Consider the following 26271-nt stretch of genomic DNA (forward strand, 5'->3'; position numbering starts at 1 on the left):
GCTCCCCTCAATTCCTTGTCAGGTGGGTCCTTCTATAGGTCTGCTCATGATTTGGCAGATGGCTTCATCGAAGTGAGCAAGCAAGAAAGGGCCAGCAAAAAAGAAGTTATAGTCTATCGCAACATAATCTCATAAGTGACATCCCACTCCTTTTGTCATATCCTATTAGAAGTGCGCCTCTTGGTAGTCTACCCTCAAGGGAAAAGGATTACACAGAGGATGAATACCAGGGTTATTTTAGAAGGTAGGCTCTTAAAAGTAGCATACAGAAAAGGCAACTGGAATAAGTCAGGAGAACTGGATTCTAGTAACTATGTGACTAAATACAATCTCTCAAGGCCTCAATGTTCTCACTGAGAAAAATTGAGAGAATAACCTAAATGACTTCTAGGATCATTTAAATTCTAAATTCTGTGCTTCTCTACCATGTCTTTTGGAAAGAATTACCAAGGATTAGAGATATTTGGTCAAAAGGCCTCATTTTACAAGAGAGAGCCAAATTCCAGGAAAGGTTAATATAGACAGGTAGTAAACCACACTTACTCTGCTCTTATGCCCAGTGCTCTTTGCACTATATAGCATGTTGCTTTTGCAATAAATGCCCTTAAACAGCCCCATCCCCTCTTTATAATAGTATCAAAATCCAAGAAACAGAAAAGAAAGTTGAGAATAATAATACAGTACTCACAAGAGCAGGAAAAATTGATATTATGCATTACCTTTTTCTTTCACCAACCCTAAAGTCATCTCTGTAGGTGGCCTCTGCCCATCCCCAGTCCCAGATATTTAGACATACTAGTAATAAATTTGCTGGAAGTATAAAAGCAACAAATAATTGATTGTAGCAGGGAAACACAGTCACCTTAAAGAAAACAAGATTAAATATAACCTAAATGAAGTATCTAAAAGTAGAAACTACGGGGCGCCTGGGTGGCTCAGTCGTTAAGCGTCTGCCTTCGGCTCAGGTCATGATCCCAGAGTCCTGGGATCGAGCCCCACATCGGGCTCCCTGCTCAGCGGGGAGTCTGCTTCTCACTCTCCCCCTGCTTGTGTTCCCTCTTTCACTGTGTCTCTGTCAAATAAATAAATAAAAATCTTTAAAAAAAAAATAATAAAATAAAATAAAAGTAGAAACTACAAACAGAAAAGGCAAGGTTTGTCCCCACTGGAATCCTGGAAAATACAGAGTCCCAGAGGTCAACAATGACAATATGATGCAGGCAATGTCCAGGGAGCTAATGGCAACCTGTGGACTGATAGATCTATCCCTATTAGTCAGGGTCCTGTACCATTAAACATTTGTACTACATGAGGTCTACTTTATACCCTAATAATAATTGGGTAATGACTCCAACACTGGTTCAAGAAGTAGGGTGAAAACAATGCATATAAGTACAGTTGTTTTGTGTGATAATTATAAAGCAGTAAGGTATTTGTATTTGTCAAAATATGTGTGAATATGTGTGTCTAAACAAATGTATATAAATGCATAACTGGATCAAGAATTTCTTTTTTTTTAAATTTTATTTTATTATGTTATGTTAGTCATCATATATCATTAGTTTTTGATGCAGTGTTCCATGACTCATTGTTTGAGTATAACACCCAGTGCTCCATTCAATACGTGCCCTCCTTAATACCCATCACCGGGCTAACCCATCCCTCCACCCCCTCCCCTCTAAAACCCTCAGTTTGTTTCTCAGAGTCCATAGTCTCTCATGGTTCATCTCCCCCTCCAATTTCCCCCCTTCATTTTTCCCTCCCTACTATCTTTTTTTTTTTTTTTAACATGTAATGTATTATTTGTTTCAGAGGCACGGGTCTGTGATTCAACAGTCTTACGCAATTCACAGTACTCACCATAGCACATACCCTCCCCAATGTCTATCACCCAGCCACCCCATCCCTCCCATCCCCCACCACTCCAGCAACCCTCAGTTTGTTTCCTGAGATTAAGAATTCCTCATATCGGTGAGATCATATGATACATGCCTTTCTCTGATTGACTTATGTCGCTTAGCATAATACCCTCTAGTTCCATCCACGTCATTGAAAATGGCAAGATTTTGTTTGGGGTTTTTTTTTTTTGATGGCTGCATAATATTCCATTGTATATATATACTACATCTCCTTTATCCATTCATCTGTTGATGGACATCTTAGCTCTTTCCATAGTTTGGCTATTGTGGACCTTGCTGCTATAAACATCGGGGTGCACATACCCCTTCGGATCCCTACATTTGTATCTTTGGGGTAAATACCCAGTAGTGCAATTGCTGGTTTGTAGGGTAGCTCTATTTTCAACTTTTTGAGGAACCTCCATCTGTTTTCCAGAGTGGCTGCACTGGCTTGCATTCCCACCAACAGTGTAGGAGGGTTCCCCTTTCTCCACACTGGATCAAGAATTTCTATATAAGAAAGGCTTAAGGACAGCAGTGGTTGGTGGTGTAAGCTAGGCCTAATGGCTTATCATAAATCTGTGTTTGCATAACAATCAAGTAAGAATGACCAAAACTCAATTATCTATCTCCAAGAAAAGATCAAGTTGAGGGAGATTACCCCTAAGTCTCTCATTAGTATTAGCTTATATCTAAATACATTCCCAAACTCACTCCTATAAACCACCTAAAAAAAAAAAGGAAGTGTTAGCTAAAAATGTTAACATAGGCTGAAATAGTAGTCAAAGAAAGTTCTGACACTTTCAAAAGTTTTTTTGTTTCTTTTTTAAAGATTTTATTTATTTATTTGACAGAGAGACAGTGAGAGGGAACACAAGCAGGGGGAGTGGGAGAGGGAGAAGCAGACCTCCCATCGAACAGGGAGCCTGATGCGGGGCTCGATCCTAGGACCCTGAGATCATGACCTCAGCCGAAGGCAGACGCTTAATGACTGAGCCACCCAGGCGCCCCTCAAAAGTTTTTTTATATTTTTGGTACTGAGTGAAGGGCAGGAGGCCCAACGTAAGAGAAGATGAACTAGGCAGCCTAATGGGGCATCTAAAAAAGAGAGGACCTCCACCATGAGCAGGGATGCCACAGCTGAGTTTCATGGCCCAAGCCATTGGCTATTATTACCTTCCAAATTATGAGTATACTCAATCAGGTAGATATAAATTTTAATCAAGCCATACCACAATGGAACAGCTCAAAAGAATCTCAAAGTATTGCAGGAAGTATTTTATGCTCTTTATACTTTTTTACTCTAAGTGTCCAGAACTGCTTGGATATTTATCCCTTCCTAGCCTTTAGGGACTATTAGAATATCAGAATATCAGAAAAGGGTTGTCTCCTTTCTTTTCTCACCTCTTACCTCTTTTGTTCATCGGCTTTAAAGGGATAGGAAAAAGTAGGAGTAATAAGAACAGTTTAGAGAAGCCTGAAACAGCTCTCTAATTAGCCTTGAGGTAAAACTGATAAGAAGCAAAGAAAGTATGCTTAGATATTTTGAATTTAACTCCAAAACACTACAGCACATGCTGCTTAATACTATTATTTAATCTCAAAACACTATAGCACACAATACTTAACATCACTATGTGTTTAGATTTTTTTTCAATGTAGCCCCTCTCAATAATTTCACCACCACCAATGGCTAAAGATTGAGCTGTCTTCCTTTTTTTTCTTAAAGATTTATTTATTTATTTGAGAGAGAGAGAAAGAGTGCAGAGGAGTGCACATGGGGGGGGGCGCGGGGGGGCGAGCAGAGGGAGACAGAGAATCTTGAGCTGATTCTCTGCTGAGCAGCAGCCTGACATGGGGCTTGATCTCACCACCCTGAGATCAGGAACTGAGCTGAAATCAAGAGCCGAACGCTTAATTGACCGAGCCACCCAGATGTCCCTGAACTGTCATTTTTGAACAGTGATTTTTCAACATAGTAGGTCTTAGCAATCTACGAAACAAGAATGAAAGAAAGGAGGGAGGAAGGGAGGGAGGGGGAGAGGGAGGGAAGGCAAACAAATAGGCAGGCAAAAAAAGAAAGAAAAAAAGAAAAAAGAAAAAAAGAAGTAAGGAAAGGAAGGAAAGATGGGAGGGAGGGAGGGAGGGAGGGAGGAAGGAAGAAAATACAACAGAGGCTGTATATGATCTGCAAAGCCTAAAATACAAGCAGTCCTAGCTTTACACAGTACTGCATTAAATGCAACTCTATAAAGCAAAGACTGCCTATATTTACTATCTGGTCCCTTACAGAAAAATTTAATGACCCCTGAAATAGAGGATATCTAAATGAGCAATAAACATATGAAAAGGTATTAAATATTACTAGTCATTAGGGAAATGAGGGGAAAACCCCAATGTGATCACTATAAATCCACCAGATGGTTAAAATGAAAAAGACAACACTAAGTGTTGCAAGCTTTTGGAGGAGCCAGAATTCTCAAACAATGCTAATAGGAGTGCTGACACAACTAACTTCAAAAACTTTCTCGGTACTATATACCAAAAATACATACCTGCATATCCTATAATATAGCCATTTCACCAATAGGTATATGTATACCCAACATAAATGTATACATATATTCACCAAAATACAATTGACCCTTGAATAATGCAGGAGTTAGAAGCACCAATCCCCCACATTCAAAAATCCAAGTTTAACTTTTGACTCGTTAAGAATTTGATTACTAATAGCCTATTGTTGACTGGAAGCCTTATCAATAACATAAAGTCTATTTATACACATTGTGGATATGTATTATATACTATATTCTTACAATAAAACAAGCTGGAGAAAAGAAAACATTCAGAAAATCATAAGGAAGAGAATATACATTTACAGTAGTGTACTGTATTTATTGAAAAAAATCCATGCATAAGTGGACCCCTACAGTCCAAATTCATGCTGTTCAAGGGTCAACAGTACTTATAAAAATGTTCATAGAAGCCCCATTCATAATAACCAGAAGCTAGATGGAATACTATACAGCATGAGAACTACTGCTACCGAACTTGTATAAATCTAACAAATATAATATTAAGCAAAAATGAGACTCAAAGGACTATTTACTGTACGATTCCATTTATATAAAGTCAATAATAGGTAAATTCATAGATGACTTTAGAAATCGACATAATAGTTACCCTTGGAAATGGGTCACAGAAAGTGGGGTTTCTAAGATGCAAGTAATGCTCCTTCTTGATCCAGTACTAGATACATGAATATGTACGCTTTGTGAAAATTCAATGAGTTGTACACTTAGGATTTATACGGTTTTCTCTGTATCTATTATACCCTAAAAAATAACACACTAAAAAGATTTTTATAAAATCTATGCCTTTAAAAGAAAATTGTGTACACCCCCCTTTCATTTTTCTTACTTGCCATCATTACTTTTCATCAATGAGGTATCTTGTTATCTTATATAGAAGTCAGCTTCATTTTAATTAATTTTCTTGGTACACTACTGCACAGGATACTCAAATAATTATGTAACTGTCATTTTCGGTTAGTACCACACTAGATCCCACGGAGAAACTTCGAAAAGCCAATAATTTATGAAAGTATGTTAAAGTTACCTGGAGGGTGGGGGGACCTTGAAATGTGTTTTGTTTGGCCCTTTGTTTTGGTTTACCTCTGTCTACTGCCACAGTGCATAACATGTTCAAAGGAGCTTTTCAAAAAAGCCTGTTCTTGTGGGGGGTTAAAAAGATTTTTTTTTTCTTTCTACCACCCTGCCTAATTATGCTGCTACCTTGTGTTTATCTAGTTCCTTTCATCCCTGGAGCTTAAAATACTTCACAAATACTGTTGGGTGGTGTCACCTTCCAGAGAAATTTGGGCTCAGACACACTGTGAAGCCAAAAATTCTAACAGTATCTTTCTACAGCACGGTCTCTGTGCCTAAGAAAGCATCGCATTCTTTGCTGCAACTTACAAGTGTGAGAACTGAAACACACAATGATTAAGTGACTCTCAAGGACACACAATCACAGGTTGAGCCAGAACCTGAACTCTCCAACTAACCGCCACTTAAGGGAAAAACAAACAAAAACCTACACCCTTGAATAAATGCTCAGCTGAAGTCGTGTCACAGGAAACGGGAGGATGCCGAAATTATGCCCAGAAGGAGGACCTGCGGATCCCAAGACGCTGACCTTCGCGGGAGCCCCATCACTCCTGACCGTGCGGGACCAACATTCACCGGGCGCAGATTCCGCGCAGTCGCTCCTCTTGCGGCCGGAAATTCCAGGGCTGGATCTAAGCCCACCCTCCTTTTCTCCGTCGCCCAAACCTCCCAGCCTACCTGTTTACCTGAGATGCGCCTGGCACTGCCTGGAGAGCCGACTCTGCGCGCTCGCCCAGAGTTTCTGAGGCCCTACGAGCGGCCACCACGTCAGCCAATGGACTTTCGCTCGAAGCCTCCCGACCCTGCGGCCCACCCGCCTGAGGAGGGGCGCGCGCCCGCAAACGACCGGGCGGGGCTCGGCTGGGGAGGAAGCCAGCCGCACGCCGCGAGCGGGGCCCACGGGGAACCAAGGCGGACCGGGCGCCCGGCAGGGGCAGGCGGCGCGCACCGGGCATGCGCACACCGCGGCGCCAAAGCCGCGGGGCGGGGCTTCTAGACGACTGAGGAGCTTAGGAAGTACGTGTAGGAGTTTGGAGGAAAAAGAAAGCTGTTACGATGGTTTCGGTGGCTGCAGCGGCAGGACGCTACGGTCTTCGACTCCGAGACGACGGGCGCGTCTTGCGAGAGCAAAATATTGTCCGGACAAAACCTAATCGGGCCAGAGGAAGGAAACCGTGTGGTTAAAAACGTGTCTTGTGGCCTCAGAGTTAGGGTTGCACTCTCCAAGAAGCTGGAACAATTGTGGTTTCCTGCTTGGTTTGTCTGTGGTTTGGGGTGAGAGGACACAGGGGAGAGGCGGGCATGTTGTGAAGTGATGGTTGAATGAAAAGGGCTGAAGTGGATTCCAGTTGGGTGAGCAAAAAGCAATACCTGACTCCTGGCCTGGGAATGTTTACAAACTAAAACTTGGAGGTGGTAAACTTTTTGACTGAAGTACTATAGGACGGGATCTGGATGCTTACGTTCAACTAATGAATTCTTTAAGACACGATGTTGAATCTTCCAGAATAAAACAAAGAATTAAGTCCTCAATTCGTGTACCTCTGTGTTGAAACAAGAAAGGACTGGCATAATTAAATAGCTGCTAGTAATTCAAATGTGGTTTTCTTGTTCCATGTAACAGTATTGCTTTTATAAATGTCACCTTAACTCCTTCAGACACCAAATAATTATTGAGTACACACTATGTGCCTGGTACTCTTCTGGGTGTTTGTTAAGCAATGATAATGGATTGTTTGTTTTTACACATCCCCAGAGAATAGGCATAATATGAAGTGTTGACAGTTTCCCAAGTTAATGGTTCAAGTTAATGAAAGGAACTTACACTTCAGTAAGTGCAAAAAAAAGGAAAAGAAAAAAGACAAAAAAAAAATTGAATATAAATTGGTTGGAACAGGGGTGCCTGATGGCTCAGTTTGTTCAGCATGGGACTCTGATTTCTGCTGGGGTGGTGATCTTGGGTCCTGAGATCAAGTCCCCCGTTGGGCCCCCTACTCAGAAGGGGTCTGCTTAGGATTCTGTCTCCCTCTCCTCTGCCCCTCCCCCTGCTCTCTCTCTAAAATAAATGAATAAAATCTTTTAAAAAATTGGTTGGAACAAAATAGATTATAATATTCACAAACTCTTGGCTATTATAATGAATGGACAGTGCTCGAAAGAGGTTTGTTAAAGATTCAGCTTTGAAATACATTTTTTCTTCAGTCAAGGTCTGAATCAGATATTTACAGACAAAGTACCACTGAATATGAGACAAAAAGAGGAGTGGTACAATTTGTTAGAGTAGATGGGAAGGGCACTCCAATCAAGAATGGCCTCTGAAAATGTTTAGGGCCAACTCAAATTATGTGCAAAAGAAAGGAAAGAAAGTTGCTTTTCCTAGCTAAGGAGTAAGAAGAAACCAGGGGGGAGAGTGACCACAACATTGAGAAATATCAAACCAAATAATGGATTCATTGGTTAAATTTAGAGAAAGTAATTATACTATTTTTCTCTAGGTAAAGGTACATTAACCCTAGTATTTTTTAAAGCTCATGTGGGTGCTAAAAGACTCCTGGGTAAAAAGAAAACTCCGTGTTTTCTTTCCCTTCAGTAACTTGTTTTTTCTTCCACCTTTGGTATTCAGTAAGTTCAAACATTAGGCCTTTTCTCCCCAGTCCATCCTCTAACTTACCTGAAGTAACTAATGTTCTTTTCCTGTTTCAGACCTCAATAGCTAATTTTTCCCCAAATCTTTTCCACACCACAGTCACTCATATATACATTTCTTTATTCTTTGTCCTGCTAACAGTTGCCAGTCTTTAGGAAATGAAAGAGACCAATTAGAGCCTTCTTTCCTGTTCTCAAACTAATTATCAAAGATGTCTAGGCCTATAAGTTGGGCTTTTGCAGAAATTTGGCTAGGGATGAGAGGGAAAAGAAAATGAACTCTCCTCTTTCTGTACAGAGAGCAAAAGAATGTCTGATCATGAATGCTTTCAAGTCCACAAATATCTTAAGCCTCTTGCAATGTGCCAGGTACTCCACAACCAGTTCTGGAAATAAAATAATGAATAAAAATTTTGCTTACAAGTACCTGAGGATGCCATGTGCATTTAGTCAGGGTTCTCTAGAGAAACAGAACAAGATTTTACATATATATATAAATCAATTGTGTTTCTGTACACTAACAATAACCAATCTGAAAAGGAAATTAAGAAAATCCATTTATCATCAATAAGGATAAAAGGATGAAAGGCTTAGCAATAAACTGAGAGGTAACTTTTACACTGAAACCTATAAAACATTGCTAAAAGAAGATACTGTTTGTGAGTTGGAAGACAAATTGTTAAAATATCTATACTACCCAAAGCAATCTACAGATTCAATGCAATCCCTATCAAAATCCCAATGGCATTTTTTGCAGAAAAAGAAAATCCTAAAATTCATATGGAACCACAAAAGACCCTGATAGCGAAAGCAAACTTGAGAAAGAACAAAGTGGAGGCTTTACAGTTCCTGATTTCAAAACATGCTATAGACCATAATAATCAAGTGGCATTTTCATGTCTCTTCATATAGTCTTCTGTGCATGTCTGTCTCTGTATCTAAATTTCCCCTATTTTATAAGGATATAATCATATTGGATTAGACTCACCCTAATGACCTCATTATAATTTTTCTGTAAAGACCCTATTTCCAAATAATGTCTTATTCTGAGGTATTGGGGGTTAGACTTTGCATCTTTTTTTGTGGGGACATAATTCAACCCATAACAACACCTTGAGAAACATGAACATGAAAACACAACATACCAAAAGTAATGGAATGGAGTGAAAGCAGTGCTAAGAGGGAAATTCACAGCTGTAGATGATTATATTAAAAAAGAAGACTTCTCAAATCAACAACTTAACTTTATACCTTAAGGAAGTAGAAAAAGAGCAAACTAAACCCCAAACCAGCAGAAGGAAGGAAATCATAAAGATTATAGCAGAGAGACATGAATATTTGAAAAATTCTCCTAACTTTAATTAGATCAATTAAAAAAATGAAGATGTAAATAAAATTAGAAGTAAAAGTGGGGACATTACTAGTGACCTTAGAGAAATTAAAAGAATTATACGAGATGTTATGCCAACAAATAATGAGATGAAATGGACACATTCCTGAAACACACACTTTAACCAAAACTTACTCTAGAAGAAATAGAAAAGCACATTAAAAGGATTAAACACCGGGGCACCTGGATGGCTCAGTCTTGGGCGTCCTCTAGATTTCGGCTCAGGTTGTGATCTCGGGGTGGGATCAGGCCCAGTGGCAGGCTCTGACCCTACTTGAGAGTCTACTTGAGATTCTCTCTCTCCCTCCCTCTGCTCCTTCCCCTGCCCCTACTCAGGCTCCTTTTTTCTCTGTCTCTCTCTCTAATTAATAAATAAATAAATAAATAAATAAATAAATAAATAAATAAATAAATAAATAAATTTAAAAAGGATTAAATACCATGAATAAAGTGGGATTTATCCCAGAAATACAAGGGTGGTTCAACATAATCCATGTAACACATCATATTAACAACAAAGGAAACATACCCACATGACCATCTCAACAGATTGTAGAAAAAGCACTTGACAAAATTCAACTTCCTTTTATGATAAAATACTCAGCAAAACAGGAATAGAAGGGAACTCCCTTGACATGATAAAAAAAATTCACGAAAAATCCACATATAACATTCAATGATAAAAGACTGAAAGCTTTCCCTCTAAGGTCAAGAACAAGACAAAGATGCCTAATATCATCACTGCTATTCAGCATTGTATGGAAATCCTAGAGAGCAATTATGCAAGAAAAAGAAATAAAGGCATCCAAATTGGAAGGGAAGATGTAAAACTATCCCTATTTGCAAATGGCGTGATTCTACATAGAGAATATCCCAAAGAATCCACCAAAAAATTAATACATGAATTCAACAGAGTTGCAAGTCACAGATCAATATACAAAAATCAATTGTTTCTATACACCAGCAATGAATAATCTAAAAAGGAAATAAAAAAACAATTACTTTACTACAACATCCAAAAGAATAAAATACAAGTAATTAATCAAGGAGGTGAAAGACGTGTACACTAAAAACTATAAAAACAATGCTGAAAGAAATGAAAGACCTAATTAAATGGAAAGGTATTCTCAGTTCACAGATTAAAAGACCACACAACTAAAATGCACTACTCTCAAAAGTGATCTACAGATTCATTGCAATCCCTATAAAAATTCCAATGGTCTTTCTTGCATTAATGGATAAACTAATCCACAAGTTCATATGGAATTACAGGGAGCCTCAAATAGTCAAGACAATATTGAAAAAGGAAAAGCTGGAGGATGCACGTTTTCTGATTTCAAAACTTACTACAAAGCTACATTAACCAAAATAGTGAGGTACAAACATAAGGATAGACATATAGACCAATGAAAAGAATAGAAGGCCCAGAAAGAAACCCAAATATCTATGGCCAGTTGATTTTTTACGAGGATACCAAGACCATTCAATGGAGAAAAAAATAGTCTCTCTCTTTAACAGATGGTGCTGGGATATCTGGATAACCTTACGCAAATGAATTTGGATGCCTACTTCATGCCAAATGCAGGCATACTTCATTTTGTTGCACTTTGCTTTACTGCATTTCACAGATAGTGTGTTTTTTACAAATTGAAGATTTGTGGCAACTCTACATCAAGTAAGTCTATCAGTGCCATTTTTCCAACAGCATTTGCTCACTTTGTGTCTCTGTCACATTTTGGTAATTCTGCAATATTTCAACTTTTTCATTATTTGTTATTCAGATCTGTGATCAGTGATCTTTGATGTTACCATTGTAATTATTTGGGCGGCACCATGAACCATACCCATATAAAACAACAAATGTAACCAATAAATGTTGTATATGTTCTAACTAGTCGACTAACCAGTCATTCTTCCATCTCTACCCCTCTCCCTAAGCCTCCCTATTTCCTGAGACATAACAATATTGAAATTACACCAATTAATAACTCTACAATGTCCTCTAAGTGTTCAAGTGAAAGGAAGAGTCACATGTGTCTCACTTTATATCAAAAGCTGGAACTGATTAAGCTTAGTGAGGAAGGCATGTTGAAAAGCCAACATAAGCTGAAAGCTAGGCCTCTAGAGCCAAACAGCCAAGTTGTGAATACAAAGGAAAAATTCTTGAAAGAAATGAAAAGTTCTACTCCAGTGAACACATGAACAAGAAAGCAAAGCAGTCTTATCGCTGAAATGGAAAAAACTTTAATGGCCTGGAAAGAAGATCAAATCAGACAAAACATTCCCTTAAGCCAAAACCTAATCCAGAACAAGGCCCTAACTCCCTTCAGTTCTATCAAGGCTGAGAGGGGTGAGGAAGCTGCAGAAGGAAAGCTTGAGTATAAGAAAAGAAGGCATCTCCATAACAAAAGTGCAAGGTGAAGCAGCAAGATATCCAGAAGATTTAGCTAATTAATGAAGGTGGCTACACTAAGCAACAGATTTTCAATGTGGATGAAATAGCCTATTGGAAGAAGATGCCATCTAGAATTTTCATAGATAGAAGTCAATGCCTGACTTCAAAAGCTTCAAAGAACAGGCTCTTTTATTAGGGTCTAATGCAGCTGGTGACATTAAGTTGAAGCCAATGCTCACTTACCATTCTAAAGTTCATAGAGCCCTTAAGAATTATGCTAAATCTACTCTGGCTGTGCTCTAGAAATGTAACAACAAAACCTGGATGATATGTGTCTGTTTATAACATGGTTTACTGAATATTTTAAGCCCACTGTTGAGAACTACTGCTCAGAAAAAAGTTTCTTTCAAAATATTACTGCTCATTGACAATGCACCTGGTCGCCTGAGAGCTCTAATGGAGATGTTCAGTGAGGTTAATGTAGTTTCATGCCTAACACAACATCCATTCTGTAATCCACAGATCAAGAAGTATTTTTGACTTTCAAGTCTTATTATTTAAGAAATATATTTTATAAGGCCATAGCAGCCATAGGTAGTGATTCTTTTGATGCATCTGGGAAAAGTAAATTGAAAACCTGTTGGAGGGGCACCTGGGTGGCTCAGTCGGTTAAGCATCTGCCTTCGGTGCAGGTCATGATCCCAGGGGGTCCTGGGATCGAGTCCCACATCAGGCTCCCTGCTCAGTGGAGAGCCTGCTTATCCCTCTCCCTCCCGCTCTGCCTACTTGTGCTCTCTCTCTGTCAAATAAATAAATAAAATCTTAAAAAAAAAAAAAAAAACTTTTGGAAAAGATTCACCATTCTAGATGTCATTAAGAATATTTGTGATTCATGGGAAGAGGTCAAAATATCAATATTAACAGGAGCTTGGAAGAAGTTGATTCCAACTCTCAATGACGACTTTGAAGGATTTAAGACCTCAGTGGGGGAAGTAACTATAGATGTGGTGGAAATAGCAAGAAACCTAGAATTCGAAGGGGAGCCTTAAGATGTGACTGACTTACTGCAATCTCAGATCAAACTTTAACAGATGAGTTACTTCTTACAGATAAAAAAAGTGGCTTCTTGAGATGGAGTCTACTCCTAATGAAGATGCTGTGAGGATTACTGAAATGAAAACAAAGGATTTAGGATATGACACAAACTTAGCAGGGTTTGAGAAGATTCACTCCAATCCTGAAAGAAGATCTTCTGTGGGTAAAATGCTATCAAAGAACTTTGCATGCTACAGAGAAATCATTTGTGAAAGGAAGAGTCAATGGATGTGGCAAATGTCATTGTCTTATTTTAAGAAATTGCCACAGCCACCCAATCTTCAGCAACCACTGCCCTGATCAGTCAGCAGCCATTAACACTGAGGCAGAACCCTCCACCAACAAAAAGATTATAACTTGCTGAAAGCGTAGATGATGGTTAGCATTTTTAGCAATAAAGTATTTTTCAATGAATGCATATACATCGTTTATTTTAGACATAATGCTATTGCACATTTAATAGAGTACAGTATAATGTAAACATAACTTTTATATGCACTGGGTAACCGAAAAAATTCATTTGACTTTATTGTGACATTTGCTTTATTGTGTTGGTCTGGAAATGAACCCACAATATCTCAGTGGTATGACCGTACAAATATAATTCAGAATTGACCAACAACCTAAATAGTTAAAACTATAAAACTATTACAAGAAAATATCAGATTAAACTTTATTACGTTGAATTTGGCAGTGGATTCTTAGTTTGACACCAAAAGCATAAACAACAAAAGAACAAATAGATAAATTGGATTTCATCAAAATTAAAAATTTTTGTGCATCAAAGGACATTATCAAGAAAGTAAAGACAACTCACAGAATGGGAGAAACATTGGCAAATCATATATCTGATAAGAGTTTAATATCCAGAACATATAAAGAACTCTTACAATACAATAACAAAGAGAACCCAATAAAAATAAGAAATAGACTGGAATAGATATTTCTCCAAAGAAGATATACGAATGGCCAATAAGCATGTGAAAAAGATAGCCAACTTCATTGGTCATTGAGGAAATGCAAATTAAAGCCGCAATGTGGTATCACCTCCTCACACAGACTAGGATGGCTATAATTAAAAAAAAAAAAAAAGAAAATAAGTTTGGGAGAAATGTGGAGAAGTAGGAAGGCTTTACATTTCTTTGGGTATATAAAATAGTACAGCCACTGCTGGGGCGCCTGGGTTGCTCCGTCCGTTAAATGTCCGACTCTTGATTTCAACTCAGGTCATGATCTCAGGGTTGTAGGATCAAGCCCCGTGTAGAGCCTGCTTAAGATTCTCTCTCTCCGTCTGCCTTTCTCACCTCAGTCTCCTAAACTGTCAAATAAGGAATCGATTAGTCTTCCAGGTTTGTCATCCTATGATTCTAAAAAGTTAAAATAGGCTTCACTTATAGGAGCTCTTCTACTTAAACCAGTGATTCTCCACTAAGGACATTTTTGCCCTGAAGGGAACATTTAGCAATGTCTGGAGACATTTCTGGTTGTCATAACTGGGGATGGAGTTGCTACTGGCAGCTAACGGGTACAGGTTAGGGATGCACAGGACAGCCTCCCACAACAAAGAATTATCTGGCCCAAAATGTTAATGGTGCCATCGTTGAGATACCCTGACTTAATAAACAGAAAATTCACACCATTGTCACATATGCAATTTGTGACATTGAAGTTAGTGCTTTTCTAACTTCAGATATATAAAATTCCTGATCCAGCTTACCAATTGTTTACCAAAGTCAAGGATACTACAAGCTACTTACTCTGAATAATTTTACATTTTCATTTTTTTTGTATGGGTAGAAAAGCTAAAATTAAAATTAGAACATAATAACAACATAGTGATTCAGAAAGAGGCCTCCTAAATTAAACATACTTAGGTTCAAATAATACCTCAGTTAAATACTTAGTGTGACTTCAGACAAGTTACTTAACTTGCCAGTATAAGATGAGGATAATATTTCTGTCATAGGGATTTGTGAATGAGATAATGGGTTATAAATAAGAGTTAAATGAAGGTTGTCATTATTCCAATTTACTAGGCAGGCTGAATATGGCTGGAAAGTTACAGGTTGCTCTTCACTTTTCTAGAATCTCCCTCATTTCCCCCTTCCCAATTCTCTTTTAATTTTGTCTTTCTAATCTGCTGTGAACCAAGATATTAGACATCCACCCTACCAACCTTTTTAGAATTGGGTCTAAAACTAGTTCTAAGTGAAGGCTTGCAAAGCTCCTGGGGGCAAAGTGCATAGATTTCTGCATGTTGACTGCTTAGAGGCCTTAACTTCTAGGTTCCCAGCTATGTCCCAAATAACAGAAGTCTGTTATATAAATAACCTCTAAGTGTTGTTTCTATTACATCACAATAAAATATTGAAAAAAGTTTCCCAAGTAATTATTTTGTTCATACCGTCCAGTAAAATCCCTTGGAATTTAGAAATGCTCTGTTAGATGATGGGAAAATCTAATGCACCAGAACCTAAGATCTGTCCTAAAAAATAACATGATACCTTGGTGTTTGTAAGTTATAAGCTATTGTGAGCTTAGAACAGTGATAATCAGACCCACAAATTTAAAACCTTTCACTTGCAAATAGCATTTCTTCAATACTTCTAATACTTCTGTAAAAGAATATTATGGAATAGATCTTTTGAATAGTTCAAGAGTTATAATCTCTTCTATCCATCAAGATATCTTAATCTTGTGTCCATAAACCTCTCTTTCCAACTTTTCATCCTATTCCATGGATGGATTCCACATGTGCCAAATTCTGCATTTGTGTGTCCGTGTTTTGACACCTAAATAAAAGAATCTATGGGCCCACAGTGGCTATGTATCTTTCAATGAATGGTATCTTAAAATGTGGGTCCAGTCATAGTACAAGTACCACAGGGTTTTACTGTATTTTCTAGTTAGACACTGATGAAGTAAACTTTAAATTTGAGGAAAACAAAATTTTTCAAAATGAGCACATACTGTCATTTTAAAATATAGCTCTTCATTCCTAAACTTTTCTCCAAAGTGTCAGATACTGCTGATTGTTTCCCAATATGTTCTCCCCTTTTTCCATAATGTTTGTTTTTGTTTTTTTCCTAGACTCACTGACACACAGCAAAATACTACCCTTTCCAATTTCCCTTGTACCCCTTATGGCCAAGTTCTGACCAATGAGATCTATGTAATTTATAGGGCTTTCTTTACCCTTATCTTTCTCCTCTGTCTGCTGGCTGGAACCTTATTCATGGCTTACAACTGGGCTTGTGTAAGAGGGAAACAAATTTCTATCTTATTTAAGCCACTATTATTTTGGTCTCGAACAGTAGCTGATCTAATGACCCACTACAAAACTTTATTCCAAAAAAAAAAAAACTGAACGAATTGTCAGATATTTAAGTTCAGTGAGGATTTTAAGGCTCCTGGCAGTTTAGTTTCTAGCCATTCTGCAACTTGATAGATAAATCGATACTTTAATTATGTTGTTCTCAACCAATATTAGGTAAATAATCAATAATGTAAAAATATAAGCTTGGGGGTGCCTGGGTGGTACAGTTGGTTAAACATCCAATTCTTGGTTTCGGCTCAGGTTATGATCTCAGGGTGGTAAGATCCAGCCCTGCGTTGGGCTCCATGCTCAGCGGGGAGTCTGCTTAAGAATCTCTCTCCCTTTCCACACCCACCCCCCAGCTCTCCTTCCGCATGTGGGGGTCTCTTTCTTTCAAATGAATAAATAAATAAATCTTTAAAAAATAAAATAAAAATATAAGCTTGATACTTCAGCAGTTTTGCTCTAATATCAGGACATTACAGCATTACATAAAATAATAATAGAGTAATTGTGATGGATTAAGTCTAGGGTATCTGAAATAGTAGGTCAAATAAATTTTACATTTTTTTTTTTTTCTTTTTTCCTCAGAGCTAAACCTTGCAGCACTCCAATACTGGCCACAGGCAAATTCGGCTACAGATAAGGGATATATCCCATAATCAGAGCTCTCAGCACTGGGTATTTGCTGACTCTGGATCGATACTGGCTGACTCCCAAGCTTCAGAATATTCTTATACCTAGACCCTATATCCTCAACTATTCTAGAGGTATAGGACTAGTTTACATGTGATATCAGGCTTTGTTTTTTTTTTTTTTTTAACTCAAAAAAATCGGTTCTAGCCCAAAGACGTTAAAAATTGGTAGCAATTTGGGCGCCTGGGTGGCTCAGTCCTTAAGTGTCTGCCTTCGGCTCAGGTCATGATCCCAGGGTCCTGGGATCGAGCCCCGCATCGGGCTCCCTGCTCGGCAGGAGGCCTGCTTCTCCCTCTCCCACTCCTCCTACTTGTGTTCCCTCTCTCACTGTGTCTCTCTCTGTCAAGTTAAAAAAAAAAAAAAAATTGGTAGCAATTTTCTAATGATATTTGAAACTATGTCTAGGAGGTCTTCTCACTGAATTTACAGGTGTTGAGAGGCTGAGGTCTTAGTGAGCCACAAATCTGCACCCACCTCCTCAGGATAAGATATTCAGAGATTAAGGTACTCATAGAATTGGTTAAACATCTATCTTTACACTGATCTGACTGGGGGAGAAAAAAAAAAAAGTTATCTTTAAATCTTGACCTGGGAGTATTATTGTATTTCCTGAAATAATCTAAGGAAGACAAAATTTTACTTATATTGCAATATGGTGGGATTTCCTTCATTAGATTATACGCTCTATCAGGGATTTTAAGTGTTACATTGCCAGCACATAGGGAAGCTTTCAATGAATGAATGTAGAATTTGGTTCAGTGTATGCCTTGGGGTTCAATAGTTGTGACTTTTTTTTTTAACCTTAAAAAAATTCTCCACTTACATATGTGAATGAATGACATTAATTGGGGGGGGCATTTAATTATTTTAGGTTTCTGTGTGACAGAACGTAGTTTGGCCAGTGGCTAATATTTAAATCCACAATCCCATTGCAATTAGAAGAGGGAATCCTGGAATCAAATCCCAGCAATGTTATTAACTCATGGTGTGATCCTGGGAAACTCAGTTTCCTCATTGGAAAACAAGGGAAATGTTTTCTATGAGCTCTGAAATTCTGATTTTAGTGCTCAGAATATAATAGGTTCTTAAAGCTTGTTGAATAAGTGATTCTATATTGCACTCAAGACCTCAAATTTAATTAGTAAAAGACTGAAACATTCCTCAAAAGCTTTTACTTTAAACAGCAAAAATTTCTGAAAACTATTTCTGGGTAAACATTCCAAACTTAGTAATTTTAGTCAAATATTTAATCAAATATGAGAAAATTTATTTTTGCATATCTGATCCATAAGCAGCAAGTCTACCCAATTCCTTACTTTCAACAATTTGCCCATATCATTAACAGCTTTTAATAGCTCAGCCTCAGAAATAAAAACAAAATATGAAAGTAATTATTGTATCTTGCACATTTAATTGGAAAACATTTTTTAAGTTTTATTACATTCCTGATATTCAACAGTTTTTGGTTTTCAAAATTAGCAATTCTATATGGTTCAAACTGAATATATTTAGTATTAAATACAATGTTTAAGAAATAACATGACAATAGGGGTTCCAATCCTCTCATTCTACCTTTTACTGGTATCATCTCCTACCTGTTAGGGGTGTTGCAGGTATTTTTCTAAAATTTCGTAATATTGTGTCTCTCTTCTACATAGCATTTGTAACTTGTGGTTTAAAAATAGTATAAATCATTGCATTTTGCCGAATATCCTAAAGGGCTGGTACGAATAATGGGAAGTTTTTATAGAAAGAATATCCGGATAGTTCCTTAATATTCCTTGATTATTTAGCTCTGTGCTTCACAAACTTTAACGTTCTTAACAAGCACTGGAGAACTTACTCAAACACAGGTTTCAGAGATTCTGATTCAGTAGACAGGGATAGGGCCATTAATTTGCCTTTCTTACAAACTCACATGTTGCTCGATCTTAAGCTCAGACTTTGAGAAACACTGACGCGGAGTACTGAAGAGACTTCTTTGTAACAAGGCCTCTTCCTTCTTTCGGTCTTCCAGTAAATAAAACTCAAGTGTGATGAAGTCCCTTAAGCCAGTTTGTAAAGGACTACATTCCCTCAGTTGTAAGGTAACTAACTGTAAATTGGATTTGCTCTGACTTGGGTCTCTACAGCCCACAACTGCAGGGCCGCTAACTCCAAGGAACGTGTTCACCCATCCGGCCTCTAGCACCTGCGGGAGCGCGGGCTTGCCGGGCGGGCAAGGGTCGCCCCAGCCCCGCCGCTAGGCCAGGCTCGCTTCTTTGCAAGCGTTATCAGAGGCAGCGCTTCCAGCCTGACAAACTGCAGGAGGCTCCTGATAGAGAAGCGCAGGGCGCCAATCTAGGGGACCAAACCCGACCCGCCGCGGGCGGCCAACCCAACCCCATCCGCGAGTCTTCTCTCCGCCGGGGTCCTTCCTGGAGCCCACGGGGCCTAGCAGGGGCGACAGAGAGCCCTTGCAGGGGCGCAGCGGGCAGGTTCGGAGCCGCCGGAGAGCACGCAGCGAGTCTGCGCTCTGAGCCGCCACCTCCGAGCAGTGGCCGGATTGCCGCCTTACAGGGAGCCACTCGGCGCAAGGACCTACCCAGCGCCGGCCCGCTCTCGATCAGGGGAATTTCTACAGGTCCGCACTGAGGCCGGCGAGCTCGCCTACTCTTCTCGGCCCACTCCGTCGTGCCCGGCTTGCGAAGATGTCCGCCAAGCCCGACGCCGGCTTCGCGAAAGAGGCTTCTCGCCAGATCCTGGCCGGTGGTTCCGCTGGTAAGGCCGCCCCGCCCCGCCCCGCCGCGGGCCAGTCGCTTTTCCCTTCCCTTTCGCGTGTCCCGAAAACTTTCCTCAGACGAGTCTCCCGCTCGAAGTTTCTCCTCTGAACTGCGCGCTGCAAACGCAGCGCCCGAGCCCGCCGAGTGCGAGAGCAAAGGAGGCCGGGAGCGGGCGGCGGACGCGGGTGCCCCAGGTCAAGTGGCCGCCGCTCCCGGGTGCCCCGCCTCCCGTGTCCCTTGCCTGGAAAGCGAGCGAGGCAGCCCCAAGGCCTGCAACTTGGACGAGGCCTTTATGCCTCGCTGGTTTCGTACTTGAAACGATCCAGTTTCTGCCCAGACTTAGTGTTGCTCTCAGTTGTAGCCTTCTGGGTAATTCAGGTCTCACGTAAGTCCTGCCTCCCTCATTAAAGTACATCGGGATTCCGCAGGTCTTCTCCACGCAGGCTGTGCTTGCTTGGGGCTATTCGTGCCTTACATACGCATACTAAAATTAAATGCATATGTTAACACGTATAAACACATTTGGTATAATCGGCTCACGTTGATTTGTGGAGAGTTATGCTGTGGGGAAAAAACCTTCAGAAAAAATTTGTTAGAACTAATCGTGGAAATAGTTACTAAGTGTGGCTAGAGAAAGTTACTAACCCACGAGGTTATGTTGTGTGAATGTGTGTTAAAGATATTTTAAAACATAAATTATGAGTTAATTGAAAATTTTTCATAACTGATGCATTTTTATTTTAAATTTATAATTACTGTAATTCACTCATCACCATAAAACATTTTTATAAATGTAAATAGTCTCTTAATAAGTTATACTGTGGCAACTCTAGTAAATCATATTAAGAGAGTGATTAGGGGCGCCTGGGTGGCTCAGATGGTTAAGCGTCTGCCTTCAGCTCATGTCATAATCCCAGGATCGAGTCCCGCATCCGGCTCCTTACTCAGCGGGGACCCTGCTTCTCCCTCCCCTACTGCTCTCCTTGCTTGTACTCTCTCGCCCTGTTAAATAAATAAATAAGATCTTTAAAAAAGAGAGAGAGAGTGACTAGATGTCTAATGTTTAACATCGACTAGTAAAATTAATTTTCAAACAAACTTGGACTTTATATAAAGGCCTATTATAAATTGACTAGTTATCAGTATGTCATGAACTACTTGCCTCTCAGGAGTTGCACATACTGCCAGATGTATCAGTTACAGTCTGTATACTTTCCTAAAGATGATACTTCATTGATATGGCAATCAAGGTATTCATCTTTTATATGTGATTGTGTTTTGTCCATCCATAATTATGATGTTAGTAGCCCCACTGTCTACTTTTTTAGTTGTTTCTCAGTAGTGATGATGAATTTTCACCAATTTACTCACCATTTTGGCCAGTTTCACAATGTCCAAGACTCTACTAGCTGTCCTGATCAGTTGATTCAGAATCCATGACCCTGATCAAAGAAAACTTAGCTGTCCCAATAGGAGAATAAGGCTAATTGGTGAACATCCTAACCTATGACTAATGATTCAGAAGCATCTGTAATTGGCTTAGATGATCATACTCTATGCTAGACACAGCTAAATTCAAGGGATGTTAAGAGTAGATCAAACTATAATCGTACTTACACTGTTTTGTTGGATGATAAATATTTGGCACAAATATCATGTGTGATTCCATCATGTAACTAATGTGAATGAAAATTAGTATATTTCTAAGGTAAATTAAACATAATGTTGATTTATATAGTTAGTACCATGGAATTATTGATAAATGATGAGAATAATTTATACTTTCATCATAGTATAGAAAAACAGTCATGTTTTCTTCCACTTGGGCAATAACATTTTCATAAAATTTTATATTTATTGGACTTTAATAAACACAGACTAATCATATTACATATACTAGGTCAAGGGCCAAAAAGAAATTAATATACAAGAAAGGTAGAATTTTAATAAATATAGAAAATGCATTTGAATCTCTAGTGCTGGAGTTCTGACTACTGATAATGTCATCAAATGCAACACCCTCTGTGTGTATATGACCTTTGGAAGGTAAAGGTTAAAAATACATTCTGGCTTTCTTAAGGGGAAAAAAAAAAAGCTGGGGAGGTTTATTGGAGAAATACCAGGGTTTCTCGTGGAATTCAAGGTCTTGATACCTTCCTGGAGGAGACTGGAATCAGGAGCTCAAGCACTGAGGGGAACTCAGGAAGTGAACTCTTGCCATCTCTTACCCTTCCTCACTTTGTGAAATGGTTAAGCATTTCCAAGGCAGCAGGGTGGTGGTTAATAATAGAGTCACAGGTAATCCTAATACAGTTGTTAGGACAGCTTGCCATACTTCCGTAGATTTGCCTGGTAACGAGTAAACATGCCCAAATGGATTCAGACAGCTAATTACTTATAAAGACAGGAAAAGCAAGTCATTATGGTGTCAGTTCCCTGTGTCCCTTATTCCACGGAGGACACCAAACTGAAGAGGCCAGATGATACACGGTATGAGCTGTGGGTCACTCTGCTGGTGAGGAGACACTTCAGAACCACATACACTGAAGGCTGCAGCTTTCCCTAAGTGGAAGTGAGGTGGAAAGTCTTGTGTTCAACTGAAACTAGGGAGATAGATGAGAAATGGCCTATGGCAGTCTTCCATGAGATAACGGGAGAAACCGCCTCTCAGCGCTTCCTCACCAGTCTGCTTATCTTCCCTTAGGGCAGAGGAAATCACAGGGCATTCTGCCAAGACTCGGCTCAGACTGTGGCCTAGCCCTACCTATAGGGTTATATGGAGATGTGCAAGGTTGTCAGCGTGCCAGGCTGTGGAGGTATTTCCCTGTGCCCTTCTGGTGCTTTCATCAGTCTTTTTGCTTACAATTGACTGCTGTTTGCTGCTCTTCCGTCCACGTGATGGAGTGTGGTTCCTAACAGCTCTTGAATTTACATGCTCTTGACTTCTGTTTTGTAGAGACAGTGAGAGACTGACTTCCTTTTTTTTTTTCAGTTCTTGAGTAAAATCATGGGAAAGACTCAAGATAACCCAATTTTGGACAGGGGCCCACTTCTGCCATCAATCAGTTGTAGCCACTGCCCATGTGGATGTGTGAGTGGGGCAGCATTGGGCATGGGGACTTCAATGGAGATTTATTTTCCAGAGAAGCCAGACACGTCATGAGATGGCCAGTAGATGTCTTCCATAATGAGAATAGGTCTGTCTTTCATTAAAATATGGTTTGTGATGTTTGTATTTAAAAGACCAAAGAGATTGACGCACTGACAGTTGCTTGATCAATATACATCTGAAGACTGGCCTTGAGCTTGTAGCTATAGCTAATATATAGTTATTGTTACCAGTGGCAACTTTGTTTTATATGATAAAAGCTATGCTCAAGACAAGTCAGTATGAATTGAAGTTTTACAGAGTGGGCTTCTAGTCTGTATTTTCAGCTTCAGGTAATCACAAGATTCACATGAAAGAATAGAAGCCAATGATGAGAGCTTTAGGAAGATCAGCAAAGCCAAACACTGCAGGAGGGATAAGGATGTGAATGAGAAGGGGCCATCATATCACACCCTTTCATTTTTTGATGGTCGTGTAATATTCCATTATATATATATAATGTATATATAATATATACATATATAATATACATATATACACACACACCACATCTTCTTTATTCATTCTTCTGTTGATGGACATCTGGGCTCTTTCCATAGTTTGGCTATTGTGGACATTGATGCTATAAACATTAGGGTGCAGGTGCCCCTTCGGATCACTGCATTTGTATCTGTGGGGTAAATACCCAGTAGTACAATTGCTGGATCCTAGGGTAGCTCTATTTTCAACTTTTTGAGAAACCTCCATCTGTTTTCCAGAGTGGTTGTACCAGCTTGCATTCCCACCAACAGTGTAGGAGGGTTCGCTGTTCTCCATATCCTCCCCAACATCTGTGATTTCCTGACTTGTTAATTTTAGCCAATCTGACTGGTTTGAGTTGGTATCTCATTGTGGTTTTGATTTGAATTTCTCTGATGCCGAGTAATGTTGAACATTTTTTCATGTGTCTGTTGGCCATTTGTAGGTCTTCTTTGGAGAAATGTCTGTTCGTGTCTTCTGCCCATTTCTTTTTTTTTTTTTCAAAGAATTTATTTATTTGAGAGAGAGAGAGAGCACATGAGAGGGGGGAGGGTCAGAGGGAGAAGCAGACTCCCTGCTGAGCAGGGAGCCCGATGCGGGACTCGATCCCAGGACTCCAGGATCATGACCTGAGCCGAAGGCAGTTGCTTAACCAACTGAGCCACCCAGGCGCCCCACTTCTGCCCATTTCTTGATCGGATTATTTATTATTTGAGTGTTGAGTTGGTAAGTTCTTTATAGATTTTGGATACTAGCCCTTTATCTGATAAGACATTTGCAAATACCTTCGGTTGTCTTTTGGTTTTGTCGACTGTTTCCTTTGCTATGCAAAAGTTTTTTATCTTGATGAAGTCCCAATAGTTCATTTTTGTCTTTGTTTCCCTTGCCTTTGGAGACATGTCTAGCAAGAAGTTGCTGTGGCCAAGGTCAAAGAGGTTGCTGCCTGTGTGCTCCTCTAGGATTTTGATGGATTCCTTTCTCTTGTTTAGGTCCTTCATCCATTTGGAGTCTGTTTTTGTGTATGGTGTAAGGAAATGGTCCAGTTTCATTCTTCTGCTTGTAGCTGTCTAATTTTCCCAGCACCATTTGTTGAAGAGACTGTCTTTTTTCCATTGGACATTCTTTCCTGCTTTGTCAAAGATTAGTTGACTATAGAGTTGAGGGTCCATTTCCAGGTTCTCTATTCTGTTGCATTGATCTTTGTGTCTGTGTTTGTGCCAGTACCATACTGTCTTGATGATTATAGGTTTATAATAGAGCTTGAAGTCTGGAATTGTGATGCCTCCAGCTTTGGTTTTCTTTTTCAACATTCTTCTGCTATTTGGGGTCTTTTCTGGTTCCATACAAATTTTAGGATTATTTGTTCCAGCTCTGTGAAAAAAGTTGATGGTATTTTGATAGGGATTGCACTGAATGTATAGATTGCTCTAGGTAGACATTTTGACAATATTCTTCCAATCCATGAGCATGTTTGTTTGTTTTTTTTTCCATTTCTTTGTGTCTTCCTCAATTTCTTTCATGAGTGTTCTATAGTTTTCTGAGTACAGATCCTTTGCCTCTTTGGTTAGGTTTACTCCTACATTTCTTACGGTTTTTGGCATAATTGTAAATGGGATTGACTCCTTAATTTCTTTCTTCTGTCTTGTTGGTGTATAGAAATGCAACTGATTTCTGTGCATTGATTTTTTTTATATCCTGCCACGTTGCTGAATTCCTATATGAGTTCTAGCAATTTGGGGAAGGAGTCTTTTGGGTTTTCCACATTGAGTATCATGTCATCTGGAAAGAATGAGAATTTGACTTCTTTACCAATTCAGATGCCTTTTATTTATTTATTTATTTATTTATTTATTTATTTATTTATTTGGTTGTTGTTGTCTGATTGCTGAGGCTAGGCCTTCTAGTACTGTGTTGAATAGCAGTGGTGATAGTGGACATCCCTGCCGTGTTCCTGACCTTAGGGGAAAAGCTCTCAGTTTGTCCCCATTGAGAATGATATTTGCTATGGGCTTTTCATATATGGCTTTTATGATATTGAGGTATGTTCCTGCTATCCCTACATAGTGGAGAGTTTTAATGAGGAAAAGATGCTGTACTTTGTCAAATGCTTTTTCTGCATCTATTGAGAGGATCATATGGTTCTGGGACATCTTTTTCTATTTCTCACAATGACCGAAGGGATTAGTAGCAACCTGACAGCAGTACTGATAGAATTCCCCCCAAACTCGCTAGAGTTCCCAAGGTCCCTTAGGCCTCAGTATTTCATATCATTACCTTGTCTGCTCACCAGTAGGGCTCCAGGAAGTTCCCCTTCTATGCACATCTCTTCCTTGGATTCAGGAACTTAGCTTTACCTCAGACCCTCCCATTCTCCTTAATAACCAGTTTGGGTTCTTACATGTGTTTCCAAAGCTCACGGGGTTCTTATTTCCCATGTCATGTAGAAGCCTTTTAGGCTCACTCAGATGGGTATTCTCCCCAAGTTCTCATTGGGCTTTTGCCTCTAACTTCAGAGTTTTCCGGGGTCTCTGGCAAGTCCTCATGGATCCTTGGAGACCCTGCTCTCACCAGAGCCTGTCAAGGTCCTTCCTGAGGCCTAGGCCTTGTCCACACTGAATTCCCTTGCACAGTGGCATCTCTAAGGCCCTTCCCCTCCTGTCTCCTAGAATCTCATACTCATATTCCCAGAAGTCTGCCAGTGCCACTCAGAGGACTTCCTAGAGCATTTCCCCTCCTTATAGCTTTTACATCATCGCCATTCATGCAGGACACTG

General features: G+C 39.5%; 2 protein-coding genes across 8 annotated transcripts in view; one reads left to right on the forward strand and one right to left on the reverse strand.

Moving 5' to 3' along the window:
* Window positions 1-19744, reverse strand: part of MIPOL1 (mirror-image polydactyly 1) — a 321775-nt gene extending 302031 nt beyond the window's left edge. For 4 of the 6 annotated variants that reach the window (XM_034992341.1, XM_034992340.1, XM_034992336.1 and 1 more), the window contains exon 1: window positions 6256-6861. The gene's annotated coding sequence lies outside the window, so the exon portion shown is untranslated. Of the gene's footprint in view, window positions 1-6247; window positions 6862-19691 lie in introns of those variants that run through there. The other 2 variants (XM_034992339.1, XM_034992337.1) reach the window with 2 other exon arrangements.
* Window positions 19745-19775: 31 nt separating this feature from the next.
* SLC25A21 (solute carrier family 25 member 21) overlaps window positions 19776-26271 on the forward strand; it is a 483415-nt gene continuing 476919 nt past the window's right edge. For both annotated transcript variants that reach the window (XM_034992345.1, XM_034992344.1), the window contains exon 1: window positions 19776-19867. In XM_034992345.1, the coding sequence (XP_034848236.1) occupies window positions 19798-19867 (70 nt within the window). In that variant the 5' untranslated portion in view covers window positions 19776-19797. The remainder of the gene's footprint in view (window positions 19868-26271) is intronic.

This window comes from Mirounga leonina, unplaced genomic scaffold, assembly GCF_011800145.1.
Source record: "Mirounga leonina isolate KUSES-001 unplaced genomic scaffold, KU_Mleo_1.0 Mir_82, whole genome shotgun sequence".
NCBI lineage: Eukaryota > Metazoa > Chordata > Mammalia > Carnivora > Phocidae > Mirounga > Mirounga leonina.